Source organism: Cydia fagiglandana, chromosome Z, assembly GCF_963556715.1.
Source record: "Cydia fagiglandana chromosome Z, ilCydFagi1.1, whole genome shotgun sequence".
Classification (NCBI taxonomy): domain Eukaryota; kingdom Metazoa; phylum Arthropoda; class Insecta; order Lepidoptera; family Tortricidae; genus Cydia; species Cydia fagiglandana.
Genome location: NC_085959.1, coordinates 5,757,615 through 5,777,042, shown reverse-complemented (window position 1 = coordinate 5,777,042; position 19,428 = coordinate 5,757,615). Strand labels below are relative to the sequence as shown.

Genomic DNA, 19,428 nt, shown 5'->3' with positions numbered 1-19,428 from the left:
ACTATTTTATAAATTACATTTAATTTTTAATTATTGATCTTCAAATTGTCACTGCTTTGGTTTTGAATATAATTATTATGTGCCATATCGTTCACTGTTTAAATACATAAAATATTCATATTTGATACATACCTACTATATAGAAGAGATTCGAATAAAGTAAAGATATAATTCGAAGTAAGATTTTTTTCCACGGGTCAAGTTTTAAAATGGAGTGAAAATAAAAATATATGTATATTTAATAAAAAAAAAGTCTAGAAATGTATTCAATATTATCTACTTTAGGTAAATCATATTAATATGGCTTTTTTGTATTTGAGTAGGTAAACGTATTAATATTCGAGTCATGTCGATTTCTGTAAAATCGTATAAATTGGAGATACATATTAAAGAAGATTTGAATCAATTCTTACTTCGATCGTGTAATGGCTCCTCTATACGATGGAACAACGACGGCCACTCCAAGGGACGCATTTATGCGTTAGAGGGAGCAAGTGATATTGCTATCTCATTCTACCGCATAGCTGCGTCTGCGTCCCATGGAGTGGCCGGCGTTGGCCCATCGTGTAGAGGTGCCATAAAGGTCTTTAGTCAACTGGACAAGCCCCAACATGCGTGTCCCTATGCGCCGCCGATAGCGGTATAGATATCGGTTGCTCCCGAATCTGTATATTCCTTATACACCCGGTGAAGCCGCGCTTAGATCTCACACCGCGGACCCTCGCGACGGCCTTCTCGTGGCCTCCTATGTAGAGGGCCGAGCGGGTGTCGGTGGAGGGGCCGGTACCGAGGCCGGCGTCGCCGAAATGGTTGTCGACGCCTACGGAGACCACGTGACGGGCTTTAGCCACTGAAAAGAAAAGGATTTTGTTAATTCCGGTTATTTTTGTAAAATATTTTTTTTTAACAGTTATCGCATCTATTGCGCAATGATATTGAGTCATTTTATCTCATAACAGGCGTGGCTCACTCCGAGATTTCGTCGCTTTGCAACAGGTAGCTACAAGTACATCCGTCCCACACCAATTTTGGTGGCTAGCCATAAGCCGCGCGTGGCGCTGTCGCCACCTAGCGGCCATATCTGTCTTAATCGTAACAGACGCGTTTTGTTAGAGAGTGAATCTTCTGTACCGTTATTCTGTGATAATATTACATTGTCATTGAGATTACGAACGTATTAAGTAGGTAAATTTTAACCTAAACCTAACCTAACCTAAACTAAATTTAACCTAAACTATTTTACCCTAAGCTAAATTTTAGCTCATTTGAGCATTGGAAAATTTATCAAATTTCACTTAAACAAACTAAAAATAAGAGCCAAGTTATGAATCTTATGTTGATTACTTTTTACTTTTTATCATAGTTAATTAGATATAAATACAAGTAGGTAGGTAATTCACTACAAAGTCACATAGCTTTAACCCTTAACATGGCAAGACATGAAATAATGTATCCACCTATTTCGTGGAATGTTTTTGGGGATAGTAATGAGTAAAAAAATACTAAATTTAAGAAAAAAAAATTAAAAGCGTTCTGAAAGTAGGGTTTTCAGGACGTCCGTTAAAACGGACATTGCCACGAACCTTATAGATTGATTGCTCTCAAGGTTGTCCTAAAAAATGGACAATGCCGTTATACAGTTTCACAAAATAAAAAATATTAAAGAATTACAGGGCAAGAAAATTTATAATTATTTCAATAACACACTAGTGAATGTTTGGAATTTTTTTTTTAATTATATTATAAAGAAGAAAAAGTAATGAGAAATATAATAATACTATATTTACTTCTAGTGTTTATATATAAAACGACCCACGTACAGATATAATAAACAAAAAATATACATTATAAAGCTACGTATACATGCAAAATAGGCTCATAAAGATAGTTACACATTACAATTATTGTAAGTAACATTACTTTACGTAAATGACCACGCCATTTATCACTATGGTCTCACAGTTCTATGTATTGCTTGTTTTTTTATTACCCGGAGTATCTGGAACCTAAGCTGGTGGTAAAGAATAGCTGTAGTTCCTGTAAAAGTTTAGATATTTTTCAGTCTCAATGGCCTCTGGCAACATTCTGGGAATATATGGCTCCTCATGCTCCCAGACCGCAGACTTTAGTTGGCGGTGCTTGACATCAGCTATGTCATATGTTCTTGTACACGAGTAGAAATGCTTTGCTTCGTCTGCCCGACATATGAAAGACTAGATTCTATTCTAGACTAGAGAAATTAGCTATTTACTCTTCTGAAATTTGTAGAGATTATATTTTACAGGCCTCAGGAATTGTAGCATCTTCATCATCGACTTGAATTAGGTTCTAACCGTAGGACATTTCAAGAAATGCCAATAATTTGGATACTGAAGCGAGTTCTGCGTTTAATGGCGAGGAATTAAGTTTTGTGGATGGAGTACTAGAGGACAGGTCGTGGTTAGGTCATCAGGTCGAATATTATGAACAACTTTTTTCCCACAATGACTACGTTAGACTTCGAAATTACATTTAAATACAGATAGTGCCATTCACAATGAGGCCCACTAAACTTTAATAGCATGACAATAAGAATAAAAGCACGCGTGTTCGTAAATGAACATATATTTGTCCATCATATTTGACATCCTCGTGAGTGACCTGGTTGAAAAAGAGTCAGATTGGGGCAAGGCAGATGTACAATCTGTCTCTAGTAAAATTTCGTCATCGTCGTTTTTTTTTGCTATCTCACTCTTCTGAGTCGGATGGTGGAACCACCTGAAACTAAAACATAAATAAATATATACATATACTTATGTATAACATAACCCCAATGCAACAATAGCCTATAAAATGACGATAAATGAAAAAAAAGCATGTACCCTAAGTATGGCAATGTCCGTTTTCTGTCACAATCTTGTCTCCGCACAAGTCGGCACTGTCCGTTTTTTAGTACGTGCTAAATGGTACCTTGTTACCAGTACTATCGACAATGTCACAAAAATGGGACAAGAAATATTTCGCAATTTTTGACTTAGAATTAATCTATGATTTAATGAGCTTTATATAGAATAACAATGTTAAACTCATCTAGTAATAATATCAACACAAAGAAAACAATTTGGCTACTAACTTTATATTCTATGACCTCAGGAACACACGCCGTCGCAAATTCAGCGAATTTCAAATTTCAACTGCCGCCTGCGCATAATCCGAATTTTGTCTGATATTTTCTTAAACTAGGAAAAAAAGCACAATTCTCGCACTTTCTATAACGTACTTCCTTTTCTAGCCTGCACTTAGTGTTTAAACTTGGCGCCACATTTAGTACCTGTACTAAAAAAGTGACAGAAACGTTTTAAGGGTTAATAATAACATAATAAAGCATACTAAAATAAATTTCACACTAAATTATTACTTTGGTTTTAATATTGTAAGATTATAATTTAATTTAATTAAGTAAATACCTAGTTTACATAATATACTTATACGTACATTTAAATTCACACTAAATAATATCGAACATAAGGTATAATAATAGGCGCTTAATTAATATTTTTACATTTCTTCAACACACACATACCTACATTACACGATAAAAACCTTATGAATTAGAAAAAAATACAAAAACAAAAAAAAAATTGCGTAACATGATACTTGTATTATTGCAAAGGACTGTACATTGCACAACCCGACACTGCTATGACGTCATCTATATTCCATTCCAAACCCTTTGTTAGAAGACGGTCGACAATTTCGCCCATTTACTCGTAGAGCAGAGTGGCGCAGTGGAAGCGTGCTGGGCCCATAACCCAGAGGTCCGTGGATCGAAACCACGCTCTGCTATTAACTTTTTGCTTTTATTTTTTGGTCACTTTTTTTTATTAATCTATATCTAATCTATAACCTTTAAATGAGCATTATTTTGGGGATCTCAGAAACGGATGTAATGATTTCGATGAAATTTGCTATATCGGTGTTTTCGGGGGCGATAAATCGATCTAGGTAGGTCTTATCTCTGGGCAAACGCGCAGTTTTGAGTATATGGTTTCCGAACAAAGCTCGGTCTCCCGGATATTATTTTTTGAATATTGTACATAAGTCAAGTAAATACGTACTACAAAAATGGTTTTCTTTGTGAATGAATTGATAAAAATATTTGTTTTTGTGTGTCCCGGTATTTTTTATAAATTTGACCTATTTTCTTTGTTTTTGAGTGTATTTCAGCTTAATCTGGTTTTGTCACAATATTACACTGAAGATCAACGAGAAAAGGTAACTGTTTATGAAAATTTTCATATTAGGTGACCCGTTTCGGTTGCTCTCCAGTGTCAATGACATTATCTATGTTAAAACTTACCCCAATCCTCATGATGTTACATTATGATTATGACAAATGAATTAAGGTCACTTTTAAAAGAAATTTTCATACTTGGTGACCCATTTTTATAGCTCTTGAGTGTATAAGGTGGTGGTACTGGTGTTCGACGCGAACCCAATACATGTCATCTTGAAATTTAAGTAATTGTCAATAGAGGTGACAGCAGGGTGTCATCTATTGGCATGTCGAGCACTAGTACCACCACCTTACGCATCGTACTACGTATGCAAACAACACGCGAACGCGAAGCGAAGCGATGCGGCGCGGGGTGAATCAATCCTTTGATACCTATAGAAGTGTCCTACGGGGGCGATCTCGTTGCGAACGCGAACGCCTTGGGCCCGCCGCGCCGCGCCGCGTCGCGTTCGCGAGTTGTCCGCTTACGTACGACGCAGAGTTGTGTTTTATGGCTCCTCTACACGATAGGCCAACGCCGGCCACTCCAAAGGACGCATTTATGCATTAGAAGGAGTGATATTGCTATCTCATTCTCCCGCATGGCTGCGTCCCTTGGAGTGGCTGGCGTTGGCCCATAGTGTATAGGAACTATACGACGCAGAGTTACATATGTTTTATGGCTCCTCTACACGATAGGCCAACGCCGGCCACTCCAAGGCACGCATTTATGCGTTAGAGGGAGTGATATTGCTATCTCATTCTCCCGCATGGCTGCGTCCCTTGGAGTGGCTGGCGTTGGCCCATCGTGTAGCCAAGTATGCACCTTGTATCTTGTGCCAGTTCCCGTCGCACAGCGAGGTGGGCTCGGCGAGCTTGTAGCTCGCATGGAACTCCCCCTTCCCGTTCTCCACGTTAACCACCACCTCATGCTCCAGCAGTTCCAGCACCAGATAGTCCTTCTTCCCGTGGACGGCCAGCAGCAGCCCCGTGGTGTTGCGGGGCTTGATCTCCATCGAGATGGACAGACTGATGCCCACGCGGAAGTTGGATTCTTGGAGCTGATGGTGGAAAAAATCGGTTGAAATTTAACTTAACATATTGTTATTTGACGACAATTTTAAGCGCGTGAGATCAAGATTTCCACCTAGACTTTTAAGTATAACTGGATATCTCATTTTTCAACTATATATATAATATATATACAGGGTGATTCATGAGACGTGAGCAGGACTAATTCTGCACACTCAGTAACTGATAATTGATCGATCACCGTCGTATTTAGGTGAAACAACGACACTTTTTCCTTTTTTAACTTTTTGGTGAGGGCAAATTTAACTCTCTACAATCATGGTTACCCTTCAAGACCTAATTAATAAACATAAAACCTCTTTAACCGTAATGACAGCATTTTGATTACGAAGAAAATAAACTGTCAAACTTGAGTGAGATACGAGTTTTCAAAAGTAACCAGACCGTGATGACAGTGATGACATTCAATTTGACACAGAATATCGGTAGTTTAGTATTCTAATTTTAGGGTGACCATGCATGTCGTAAATAAATTTATTAATTTTTTTTCAACACGAGTAGAAAATTAACGTTAATCTCACTAATACTGACACGAAACAGTTGTGTATAATTTACAAAATGCGCAGTGTTAGTCCTGGTCACGTCTCCTGAATCACCCTGTATATACCTATATATCTAGCTGCAGGTATAAAATGAAACATTAAAAAAAGGAACAACTTACCTTCAAGTAATTGCTAGTGGTATTCGTCGAAGGCCCGAAGTAAATACCATCTTCTATATTATCCGTGCAGCGCAGGGCGTTGACTCTCCGCAGCACCTCGGTCACGTACTGCCCGTTCATGATGAGCCCTTTGAGGCAGCCCTTGAAGGGTTGGTAGAAGTCCTGGTAATAGAAGAGTTGACTTATTAATATGGATATATCCATAGGCCTCACTTAAAGAGCTAGAAGGCAGGAAAGCCTAAAGTTACATATCTCAGCTAAATAAAAAACAATACGTTGTATGAGAAAATTAACTGGTACAAGAAAGAAAAGATTGGTAATTACTCCACCGAAAAGATCGTTATGATGATTATTTATTTTTATTTTATTAGTCTAATAAGTAACGCAGCATTACAGTAAACCCAAGGCACTGTGAAACTACAAAAAAAATACAATACAAAGAAACTACAAATAAAAACCAAAGACAAATTGGACTGTGTTATGGAATAACACAGTCCAATTAAACATTAGATTTGATGCTGATGTAATAAGGATCTAAGACGGTTCTCTTAGATGTGAACTAAAATCGGCCACATAACGGGTCGATGCCTGACATTATAATCTCTATTATTATGGTATTATAGTATAGAATTAAAATTATATTTATTCAGGCACCATTAGTTACTTAAGTCTTTGCGCTGTCAGTACTCTTCAGGATGAGGACAGCATATGACTAGGAGTTATGGAGATCCTTAATGGATCCGGATTATTGCAGCTGACACTCGCTTCTCCAATCATCTAGTTATTAACCATCTTGCCATGACCAAAGCCAGTTCAATCTGTACCATAAACTTCTAAGGGTCTTCAATACTCACTTCGAGATGTGTTTTCGCAATCTCAGCGCTCTTCAACCCTCCGTAATAGTACGGCGCGGCCAAAGGCACCGGATTGTCACAGCTAACACTCGCTTCCCCGACCATCTGGTTATCGACGGTAAGTTTCCCATGACCGCTGGTGCGGCTGACGGTGACCGTGTGCCAGTCTGTGCCGCTGTAGGTGTCGGGGGAGACGATGGTGGCGGTGTCACCGCCGCAGTTGAAGGTGAAGTGTATCTGGAAAACAAAGTTTGTCAAAGGACTGTCTCATTTCAATCATAAACAGACAGAATCATACTATCTTTGTCTTATACTAGTACAGTCGCCATCAGATATATCGAAGCGGCCAAGGTGTTCACAAATATCTGAACACGCCTCTATTGTCAAGGCGCTAGAGTGCGTGTTCAGATATTGTGTGAACACCTTGGCCGCTCCGAGTCTGATGGCGACTGTACTAACACCCAAAAGAAAAGAATGACTATAGTTTTCCTGGTTCTTACTGACTGACAAATTGGTTTGACCAACTATAGTTTAGATGTCATAGAATTTGGAAAGGGATGTGAATATTGGATGCACAAGATCTTAAAACGCAAGTTTACTCTCTTATGTCTACTGACGCGTATTTTGCGTATTTTTTTCGCATAACTTACTTGAGCATCTTTCATGTAAATAGCCAAGAACTGGTCCGGAGCTCTCTCGGTTGTAGCGTAGAAGATGATACCGCCATGCTTGTCGAAGGTCCTCAAGGTCACCATAAGATCCAGCTCATCTGACTGCCGGCCAGGCAGCTTGGCGTACTCAATGCGGCTGTCCTCACGAGTACCTGATGATAAACAAATTTCCATTAATCTCCTCTTTCCTTAATGATCAGAACTGAATGTAGATGGTAGCTAATCCCGGTTTCATTCTCAGCTACAACGTCGGAGGCCAAGCTGCTCGCTTACCGACTTTTTCAGCTCAGTTTAATTATTTTGTACAAGATTATTTTCACGTGTATCTTTTCTTTAAACGGCCAACTGTATCTATACTAGAGATGCCACGAATATTCGGCAACTATTCGGTATTCGGCCTATTCCGCCACTTTGCCGAATATTCGGTATTCGGCCGAATGTTGTCTACTATTCGGCCAAATACCGAATGTCTGTTGCACCTACCTAAAACGAAAAACTACTCAAAAAAATAACCAAAAAAATAGGTATATTTCATATGTAAAACGTATTCTTGGAAAGTAGTTAAATACGAAGGCACGTTTTTGAACATTTGTTGATTACAAAATATTTTATTTTTATCATGGGTCTGATTTGATTGTCAATAACTACATTCATTAATTCTGTTCAACATAAAAGTATATCTTAGATAACGTTGTGCTTTGTTGGCGAAAAGTTTTCATAATAAATTCTTAGTATAAGTATGTTTAACTCATGTAAGTGAATTGTAATATTCTTATGAGTAATAAATTTCTTTAAACCTAATAATTGTTACTCAAAAGGTTCGCATGTCATGCCGAATATTCGGTATTCGGCCGAAAGAGGTGCCGAATATTAGGTATTCGGTATTCGGCCAAATTCACTATTCGGGGCATCTCTAATCTATACCCTTTGATTGAAGTAAGGCATTGTATACCTATACCCTCTTGGGGTTCAATGTCCTAATATTAGTACATATTACCTCATATGAAATTTGAATCATTATTAAATGAAACAGAGTTGCTTTTGCTTTGTTTCGTTTGATATTAAACCAAAGCAAAATCAACTCTAATGTCTACCTAATAACAAAGCCTGACATTTTTAGTGTTCCGTACAAAACTTTGTTTTTTCTTGTACGGTGGGCTAGACGTTACTACGTACAAACGTACATACTAGCGCATCTGAAAGCAGATGAGAGGCCGGCGGTGAGATCGCAATGTCTTCGTGGAGCTTAGAAAACCACTTTTGTGATTTGTCTTTAATTATTAGGGTTCCGTACCCAAAGGGTAAAAACGGGACCCTATTACTAAGACTCCACTGTCCGTCCGTCCGTCTGTCACTAGGCTGTATCTCACGAGCCGTGATAGCTAGACAGTTGAAATTTTCACAAATAATGTATTTCTGTTGCCGTTATAACAAGAAATACTAAAAACAGAATAAAATAAAGATTTAAGTGGGGCTCCCATACAACAAACGAGATTTTTGACCGAAGTTAAGCAACGTCGGGCGGGGTCAGTATTACTTGGATGGGTGACCGTTTTTTTTGCCGTTTTTTGCATTATGGTACGGAACCCTTCGTGCGCGAGTCCGACTCGCACTTGCCAGGTTTTTTTTTTAACTTACCAAACCTGTAGCCCTCAGTGGGGTCTCCAATAGTGTAATGTCTGTCGTGGGCCAACGCGCAGCCTGGCTGGGGCTGCGGCGCCGGTCGCGGCGTCGTCGGCCGCAAGGTCGAAGGCGCTGGTGCCTGGGTGACAGGCGGTCGGGTGACTGGTTCCACCCGGGCTGAAATAAATAAATATTATAGGACATTCTTACACAGATTGACTAAGTCCCACAGTAAGCTCAAGAAGGCTTGTGTTGTGGGTACTCAGACGATATTTTATATTGTGTCAACCCACATTAATTATTCAATAAGATGTGAACTCTAAAAATGTATGCTTAAAGATGACATTTTATTGTAAAATGGATGTGGGATGACTCATTTTTGCTAAACACCGTCCATATATAATATATAAATACTTAAATACATAGAAAACACCCATGACTCTGGAACAAATATCTGTATCATCATACAAATAAATGCCCTTACTGGGATTCGAACCCAGGACCATCGGCTTCGCAGGCAGGGTCACTACCCACTGGGCCAGACCGATCGAAAAAAAAACAAAGATTAGTAATTAGAGATGCCCAAAACGCTTCACTAAGTTGAAAAGATTGATTCATAATCTTTCGCTCGCGGTGATATATCACTCATTTCGTTCATTTTGCTCAGTAAATCTGTAAGCTTGTTCACGAGTGAGTAGAGAGAGATGTCAATCAATCAGATGACATAAGTGCGACCAAGATGGCGAATCACGCGATACGACCGCATCGTCTCACTCGCTCGTCACGCTCGGCCGGCTCATTCAAATTATGAGTGGGAAAGAGCGAGCAAGGAACACTGAGATAGATGAGTTCTAAGTGAGTTGAATCTGCTGCGAGCTGAAGAGTGTCATTTGACTGGTATGATTAGTAGGTGTACTCATACCTACAGTCAAATGACACAGTTCATTTAAATCACTCACTCGTGAACGACACATGCCTATTAATAATACAATCCCGACAACGTACTTATGTAGACCGTACGCGGCGGAGGGAAATTTTAAAGAAAATATGATGTGTGCAGCGGGTGTTGCCAAATTCACTACGGAGTTAGACTAATTTAAAAAGTAGAGAATAATACGCAATATAAACAAGTAAAATACCTGGTGGTGGCTGGGTCTCCACTTCACCCTGGAACGGATTGTCGGGTGCGGGGGGAGGTACCGTCGGCAGCACGTGGCTGCTCGGCTCCACTCTGTGTTCCTCCCACGTCGTTTCTACAACAAAATGCTTATTAAAGTATAGTTCGTAGGTTTCTAATAGACTCGACGGCTAATCCTATTGTTAAGTAAAACCGCTCGTGCCACGTCTCACAACCACCTGCACAAAAAGTACTTCGGTTACCGAGTGCCGGCGAGTCGAACGCTACAGAACCAGTCTAAAATGTGTCATCGAGATGCGTAACAAAGGCGCGTTATCAGAGAGGGTCTACTGTAGACCTTCTCTGGTAACGCGCCTTTGTTTTGTAGATTGTAACAATCTACACTGGTTTTTTGAGGGTTGGACTAGCACGCGCTCAGCTGCCAAATAAAATAATTAAGACCCTTTTTTGCAGGTAAGTAGCACGTGCGGTTTTACTTAACAATAGACAATAGGATTAGCCATCTGGCTCTATTAGAAACCTACCAACTATACTAACGTTGATCCAGGGGTAACGGGTATTTTTGATAAGGGTCGTTGTTTGAGTTTGTTACGAATATTTGTGTCGCTTAACTTCAAACTCGGGTAAATCCATTCGACCCTCTCAGCAAATATCTACCCTATTACCTTTTCTTAATACCAAAATCGCTTAATCTGACAGATGGATTTACCTGAGTTTGAAGTCAAGCGACTCATTTGTTCTTGAGTTATGGATGTTTTATGGACCTCTCTCTCTTCTCCTGATATCGACCCATTTACCTTTAGTCCTGTCTCTCTTGAAGAGATCCGCAAAATTATTCTGTCAATTAAATCTAAGGCTGTAGGGCATGACAATGTGAGTCGAGTCATGGTCATCCACATTCTTGATGAAATACTGCCGGTACTTTCACACATCATTAATACATCCTTATGTACTGGGGTTTTTCCTTCTTGTTGGCGTAAGGCCTTTGTTATTCCTCTTCCTAAAGTTAATAACCCCAGTTCTCTCAATCATTTTCGGCCGATCTCTATTCTTCCATTTCTATCCAAAATTCTCGAGGCTGCGGCCCATAAACAAATTTCACAATTCATACACCGAAACAATCTTCTGTCACCACTTCAGTCTGGTTTCCGATCCGGTCACAGCACCACCACTGCTCTTCTTAAAGTTACCGAGGACATTCGGCTTGGGATGGAAGCATCCAAGGTCACGGTGCTGGTGCTTATAGACTTCTCGAACGCCTTCAATGTGGTTGACCATGACCTACTCCTCGCTACTCTGACTCACTTGCGGGTATCTGTAGAGGCGACAAAGTGGTTCTCCTCATATTTATCGGATCGTGTCCAGGCAGTCCGTGCTAGCCGCTCACTATCTGACTGGTGTGCACTGAACACCGGTGTTCCTCAAGGTGGTATTCTTTCGCCCTTTTTGTTTTCCGTATTTATTAATTTGATTACCACCAATATTCGTAGCTCTTACCATTTGTATGCGGACGACCTACAGCTGTATGCTCAAGCTGATGTGAATGATATCAATTCTGCCATTTCTTTGCTAAACGCTGATCTAGAACACATCGCTGAATGGTCTGGCAGTTTTGGTGTTAGTGTTAATCCATCCAAGTGTCAAGCCGTAATTCTGGGGAGCCAGCGCCAAATCTCAAAGCTTAGTACAGTCGCTATCGCACCAATCCTGTTTGATGAGTCTGTCATTCCCGTGTGCACTAAGGCTAAGAATTTAGGATTAATTTTTGATTCTACCCTTTCCTGGAGCAGCCAGGTAGCTGATGTGAGTCGTAAGGTCTTAGGCACACTAAGGACTTTGTATAAATTTAAGAATTTTCTCCCAGTAAATACAAAGAAGATGTTGGTGCAGGCGTTAATTTTGCCAATTATTGATTATGGCGATGTGTGTACAACGAATGCCACTCAAGAGTCCCTTAATAAACTTGAACGTCTCCTCAACAACGGCATACGATTTATCTTTGGCCTGCGTAAATACGATCGTGTTTCCTATTACCGTCGCCAGCTCAATTGGCTCTCCATCCGTCGCCGTAGATCGCTTCGAATACTTTGTACTCTATTTTCAATCTTGTTTGAGCCTTCTGCTCCTGGATACCTAAAGAATAAGTTCCTGTTTGATACTCCTCGTCCCGGCTGTGAGCTGCGTACATCTCGTGTTCTCAAACTCTCAATTCCTGCTCACCGCACTGGGTTTACGACTAACTCCTTTGCTGTCCAGGCGAGTCGTCTCTGGAATTCACTCCCTCTCAATATTAGACAAGCCCCGAGCAAGTTAGCTTTCAAGCGGTTGCTACATAAGTATCTGCTGAAACAAGAGTTCGAGTAGTGTCCATCATTATATATTATATATTATGAGTATGTATGAAATATGTAGTAGTATATTAATTATATATATTCTAGTATATTTATTTGTGTATTCTATATGTAGTTTATCAGAATTATTAGTTGTTCGTTGCTCAGTTGTTTTTCAATGTTCTAATAAATGCCCCTGTTCTCCTTGCACCATTTTTACATGTCTCTGTTTGGCCCGATGGTTGACTGGTAGAGAATGCCATTAGGCATTAAGTTCGCCATTTGTACATTATTTTTATGTTTTGTGCAATAAAGTTTAAATAAATAAATAAATAAATGTTTTCCACAGAATTAAATAAAACATAGATGAAGCAAATATCACGATTTGTATTGAAACCAAGCGTGCCGACTTTTTACCACCTACTGTGACGTCACAGCCGCAATTCAGTGATGGGAAATGGAAATGCTAACCGATTCAAAGACACCGACACCACCGACACACGCCAAAAATCATAAATCGATTGTCATGAATGCAGAATAACATCGATTTTCTGACAGACGAATGATAAAGACAGACGAATGACAAAAACAGACGAATGATCTTCTTCCCAACTTTTCCCTTTAAGTCTGTAATGTTTTCTATGTACCTTAGTACAATTGTCCCGTAACACGTATTACTTACTGTTGCACGAGTAAAGCGTTCTCTGCCAGTTAACCTACCAGCAAATTGTGTGCGGTTCATACTCTAAAAAGCAATCGTCAAGTCCATTAACTAACCTGACGACGTGAATCCACTGATAGTGTCCCCACAACGTCCAAACGTAGCCCCTCTTTTACTCGCAGGCTCGAGCAGATTCAGCACTCGTCCGTTGATAGTGGCGTCGGCTATGCAACCACGGAAGGCGGTCTTGGTTGCCGCCTTGTAGGTGGCCACGTAGCTGTTGGTGCCGCCTAGGAGAAGGACACCGTCTAGGATGTTGAGTGGCTCTGGTGCTGAGTCGGAGCTGAAACATAAGGTGGTATTAGTGCTCGACATGCTAAAGGTGACAGTCCATTTCCAACGACAGCTGCATTACTGTTCATTTTACTATGGAAATTGACAATGACAGCGACGCGTTCAGTACCGGTAGTGCAGCTGCGGTTAGAAATGGAAAGCTACCATAGATTGACACCTTGCTGTCACCTCTATTGATAATGACTTAAGTTTCAAGATGGCATTTACTGGGACCGCGTCGAGCACCAGTACGTTTACCTTACAAGTTTTATTTGAGGTCTAAACTTTTAATTAGTACTGAACCTTATTTCGAAGACAAGGTCCAACGATGGCCAACTAAGTGTTGCGATTAGGGTTAGCTCATGTCTAGAAGCCTTTTTTAGGGTTCCGTACCCAAAGGGTAAAACCGGCCGTCCGTTAGTACGTCTGTCACCAGGTTGTATCTCACGAACCGTGATAGACAGTTGAAATTTTCACAGATGATAGAGCAAGTGCAGAAATAGTGCAAGTGGGCCTACGACTACCAGTTTATTAGTTACTTACCTGTAGTGATCATAGTCGTCGACTCGCATACGGAGCGCGGCGCCATGACTCACTGTCACCACGTGCCACTGAGAGTCGTTGTATGTCTGCGACGTGTCCAGTGTGTCTCGAGGACTCATGAGGACTAGTTTACCGGTTAACCCCGGGTTAGTGGAATAGTGCAAATGGGCCTACGACTACCAGTTTATTAGTTACTTACCTGTAGTGATCATATAGTCGTCGACTCTCATACGGAGCGGGGCGCCATGACTCACAGTCACCACGTGCCACTGAGAGTCGTTGTATGTCTGCGACGTGTCCAGTGTGTCTCGAGGACTCATTAGGACTAGTTTACCGGTTAACCCCGGGTTAGTGGAATAGTGCAAGTGGGCTTACGACTACCAGTTTATTAGTTACCTGTAGTGATCCTAGTCGTCGACTCTCATACGGAGCGCGGCGCCATGACTCACTGTCACCACGTGCCACTGAGAGTCGTTGTAAATCTGCGACGTGTCCAGTGAGTCTCGAGGACTCATTAGGACTAGTTTACCGGTTAACCCCGGGTTAGTGGAATAGTGCAAATGGGCCTACGACTACCAGTTTATTTTTACGTTACGTTACGTACGTTTACCTTACAAGTTTTATTTGAGGTCTAAACTTTTAATTAGTACTGAACCTTATTTCGAAGACAAGGTCCAACGATGGCCAACTAAGTGTTGCGATTAGGGTTAGCTCATGTCTAGAAGCCTTTTTTAGGGTTCCGTACCCAAAGGGTAAAACCGGCCGTCCGTTAGTACGTCTGTCACCAGGTTGTATCTCACGAACCGTGATAGACAGTTGAAATTTTCACAGATGATAGAGCAAGTGCAGAAATAGTGCAAGTGGGCCTACGACTACCAGTTTATTAGTTACTTACCTGTAGTGATCATATAGTCGTCGACTCTCATACGGAGCGGGGCGCCATGACTCACTGTCACCACGTGCCACTGAGAGTCGTTGTAAGTCTGCGACGTGTCCAGTGTGTCTCGGGGACTCATTAGGACTAGTTTAGCGGTTAACCCCGGGTTAGTGGAATAGTGCAAGTGGGTCTACGACTACCAGTTTATTAGTTACCTGTAGTGATCATAGTCGTCGACTCTCATACGGAGCGCGGCGCCATGACTCACAGTCACCACGTGCCACTGAGAGTCGTTGTATGTCTGCGACGTGTCCAGTGTGTCTCGAGGACTCATGAGGACTAGTTTTCCTGAGAAACATAAGAAGCATTAAATTTTGTAATAAGTAAAGTTATATATTAACAAAAATGGATTTTTCCTTGAAAGTGTTTTTTTAATACTACATCGCTAGCAAACAAGCATACGGCCCGCCTGATGGTAAGCAGTCTCCCTAGCCTATAAACGCTTCCGACTCCAGACTGTTAAATGCGCGTTGCCTAACACTCATACTACAAGAGCAGACTTATTTGTGTTTAGGAAACCCAGACAGATGTATAGTGGAGTCTTACCCGGTCAAGATTTTACCCTTTGGGTACGGAACCCTAACGAAAGACAACGTATGGTTTGCTTTTCCGATCCACTTCTGTGATGTATGCTGTGATTTAGTGGTCTGCACGTCTCCAAAGCGGAAAATTGCAGAACTATTATATAATCTGTGATATCGCGCTGTCGCGCATGTATTAGTCCGCCATTACAGATTATATACCTTTTTTTTGTCGATGTGGGAATGCCGTTACGCATCGTCCCCCTGGCGCCGAGGTGGGCCCATTATGGGGGGGGGATTTGGGACTAGCACCTCCCAGTTCTTTTCAATTGTGAAGAGAGGGGAAGAGCCTACTCACTAAACCCACACCGGCGTTTCCCGCAATATGCCGTTTGGGGAGGCGTCCTGGGATCGACCTAGTGGAGTAAATCAAATGTTCCTATTACGCTCCAGTACAGTTTGTGGTGCGTATTTAGGTTTCCAATCACGTGAGTTGATATCTTAAAGCATTTAGTAACTAGAGACGTCGTGGCTATCCTTTTCTGTACGAAACAGTCTGCCGATTGTCTACGTTGTCGTATAAACAATTTAAAATATGTCTCACGAAAGTTTAATATCGAGTCTGCCGATTGTCTACGTTGTCGTATAAACAATTTAAAATATGTCTCACGAAAGTTTAATATCGAGTCTGCCGATTGTCTACGTTGTCGTATAAACAATTTAAAATATGTCTCACGAAAGTTTAATATCGAGTCTGCCGATTGTCTACGTTGTCGTATAAACAATTTAAAATATGTCTCACGAAAGTTTAATATCGAGTCTGCCGATTTTTGCGGGGAGGGGACGTCAAATGAATTGCTATTTTACATGATTTGTACGTAACGTACAAATAGCCCTGTCAGTCCATACAAAAGTTTGCACAATTGTGCAAGTTTTTCGGCAGAGGGCACATAATAAATAATAGTTAAGGTACAGAAGACTCACTCTCTAACAAAACGCGTCTGTTACGATCAGGATAGATATGGCCGCTAGGTGGCGATAGCGCCACGCGCGGCTTATGGCAAACCCCAAAATTGGGGTCGAACGGATGTACTTTTAGCTACCTGTAGCAAAGCGACGAAATCGCGGAGTGAGCCACGCCTACAGAGGGGTAAGCTCTTAAAGGCCACTCCTTTTTTTTTGGTATGGATGTTCTGAGTTGGGCAGCTGGTACCCTTTACTCTTTATTGGACTCAGTTATTAAATGCTGTATAAAGGTTGGTATCCTTACCATTAGTCAGAGACAGCGTCAAGCTGTCCTGCATGGTAGGCGTCTGTGTTCTACTTATGTAGACAAATATGAGGCCGTCGGGCTGGTCTGTCTTGAACTTCAAGGTCAGCTGCAGGTTCTCTGTGGAGATGTTCATATAGCGCAGGGTGCTGTCTCCACCTGACAGGGATACCAGTGATGCGAACTGAAAAGAAAACGAACCGTTAAAGGTCTCTGAGGTCTACTGCGAAACACGTTCGACGTGTTGCCTCCCTGTCACACGTATATACGAATTTACAAGTGCGACATGGAGGCAATACGTCGAACGTGGTCCGCGGTAGGCCCTCTGCCCTCTACACCGTATCATACCATGACCGTAGTAGGAACGTTTCAGGCAAAAAAATATTCTTTGTATTAAAAAGTATGAGACTATGCCCACTAGCCCCGTCACCGACCATACCCGTCGCGTGCCATGCCACAGAATAAATAATAGTATAGGTAATACAGAAGACTCACTCTCTAACAAAACGCGTCTGTTACGATCAGCACTGATATGGCCGCTAGGTGGCGATAACGCCACGCGCGGCTTATGGCAAACCCCATATTGGGATGGAACGGATGTACTTTTAGCTATTAGCTGAAGCAAAGCGACGAAATCGCGGAGTGAGCCACGCCTGGCAATGCACGGACCGTCAAAAATTGTCATCGAGGATATTTTGCCGGTGCCGAAACGCTCCGTGCACGGCACGCAACGTTGCCTAAACGGTGCTTACAGGCGGCGAAACGGTGAGCATATGGGTTATAACCGCGTACGGTGACCGTTCTAAGCCCGTTATAAACGCGTTGCCATATTTCTTGCTCGCTCTTGCCAGTCTGATAACTATTCGGTCGCTCTTTCTGACGCGTATGCTCCCGCGAATAAAACGCGGGTACTAAGGGGATGAAACGCGGATGCTACGGGGATTATAGGCGGATGCTATGGGACGATACGCGGTTACCACGGGCACTAAACCCGTTATGCACGGATATGAAACGAGGTGGACACGTTCTAGCGGACCGAGTAGTCCGTGTCGCGTTACATTCCGTGCCAGATACGTTCACAGCACGGTCAATGGTCATGGTATGATACGGTGTAGTGGGCAGAGACCTTAAAATGCAATGCATAGCAATGCGTCGAGAATATAAAGAACGTCTACGCCACAGAAAAAGTAATAATAAGTATTTCAATACTTGATTTCTGTCCTCGATATAAATTTGTTGTCATTTCAATTTCTTTATTGATATTTCACATACATACGAATACGACGGTTAGTTTTAAAAAAGAAAAACGTTTATAGCATTTTATAAAAGTAATTAAAAATTACTGTTTTCTGAATTTTTGTTTTACGTGTGCTCAAAAAATTTGTCAAATGGAGCGAATTAATGCTATCATTCTTAGCTAACGGAAAGTTTAGGTTGCCTGGCAAATGTGAAAATAAGTCTTATTTAGCAAAAACTGCCGTATCTTTTGATAAAATCGACTTAGAAGTCTGTTTTTTGCGCAGCTCCAAGAAATTGCAGTAATTATAGATTCAACTACTAGGTATTCTTAAAAAGGTTGCAAACGAAATTATTGACAGCCTTATCTCAATCGTCGACCTAATGTCATTCGAACTCATTAACTCTTTCTCTTTCATTCTCCCCTCCCATTCTCCGTTCCATCCCCCTTCCTCCTCTTTACTTACCTTGCACCCGTCTCCAACGCCGATAGACTCCACACTGTTCTTGCTAAGGTCCACGCTGGCCTCGTTCACACTGATCTGCCTCATACAACCATCGAATCCTTGGTCAGTGATCTGGATGATGCCCTTATTATCACCGCCGAAGTTCATGCTGTCCACCGCGTAGATTTCGCTCTAAAAAATAAATAATATATCATATTCTTTGGATATCTTGTTATCTAGATGTTACACAAATACAGTTCAACTGATACCTTAGGAGGGCAGAATTGTACTTGCACAATTCTGCTCTCCTGAGGGCCACCTGTACCATTTACTAACCCGGGGTTAACCGGTTAAACCTGGACTTACCAGGGCTCGTAACCGGTATTTTTTTTTAAACCCCGAAATAACCCAATATTTTGAATTATTTTGTGCTCTGTCTGTAGGACTGAATCATGTATTTAACACAACAGGTAACAACTTCGTATTATTAGATTGTTCCATTAAAAATGAAATAATAAACCGAAGAACGAAAACGAACACAATAATACCGGTATTTTTGTATGGAGCAAATACCGGTTTCCGACCCCTGGGAGTTACCATGGTTACCAGTATAATTTGACACTGGGTTAACGGTTTAACCGGTTAACACCGTGTTAGTGGGATGGTGCAAGTGACCTTAAGGCCCACTTGCACCATTCTACTAACCCGGGGATAACCGGTTAAACCTGGAGTTGCCATGGTTACCAGTACAATTTGACATTAGGTTATTAGGTTTAACTGCTTAACCCCGGGTTAGTGGGATGGTGCAAGTGGACCTAAGCCGAATAGCGCTATATCAAAGACAAATTATTTTGAAA

General features: G+C 41.3%; 1 protein-coding gene and 1 non-coding gene across 2 annotated transcripts in view; one reads left to right on the top strand and one right to left on the bottom strand.

Annotated features, from left to right (window-relative positions):
• Positions 1 to 583: 583 nt before the first annotated feature.
• The window catches only part of LOC134679257 (laminin subunit alpha), a 103,653-nt gene continuing 84,808 nt past the window's right edge, over positions 584 to 19,428 (bottom strand). The window contains exons 59-69 of the mRNA XM_063538146.1: positions 18,593 to 18,763; positions 16,890 to 17,073; positions 15,254 to 15,386; positions 13,402 to 13,628; positions 10,296 to 10,409; positions 9,172 to 9,333; positions 7,513 to 7,685; positions 6,863 to 7,099; positions 6,009 to 6,170; positions 5,082 to 5,316; positions 584 to 850 (exon numbers count right to left, since the gene is read on the bottom strand). Of these exons, the coding sequence (XP_063394216.1) occupies positions 588 to 850; positions 5,082 to 5,316; positions 6,009 to 6,170; positions 6,863 to 7,099; positions 7,513 to 7,685; positions 9,172 to 9,333; positions 10,296 to 10,409; positions 13,402 to 13,628; positions 15,254 to 15,386; positions 16,890 to 17,073; positions 18,593 to 18,763 (2,061 nt within the window). The 3' untranslated portion in view covers positions 584 to 587. The remainder of the gene's footprint in view (positions 851 to 5,081; positions 5,317 to 6,008; positions 6,171 to 6,862; positions 7,100 to 7,512; positions 7,686 to 9,171; positions 9,334 to 10,295; positions 10,410 to 13,401; positions 13,629 to 15,253; positions 15,387 to 16,889; positions 17,074 to 18,592; positions 18,764 to 19,428) is intronic.
• Trnam-cau (transfer RNA methionine (anticodon CAU)) lies at positions 3,754 to 3,825 on the top strand. The gene has a single exon. It is a non-coding gene; the product is annotated as a tRNA-Met (tRNA).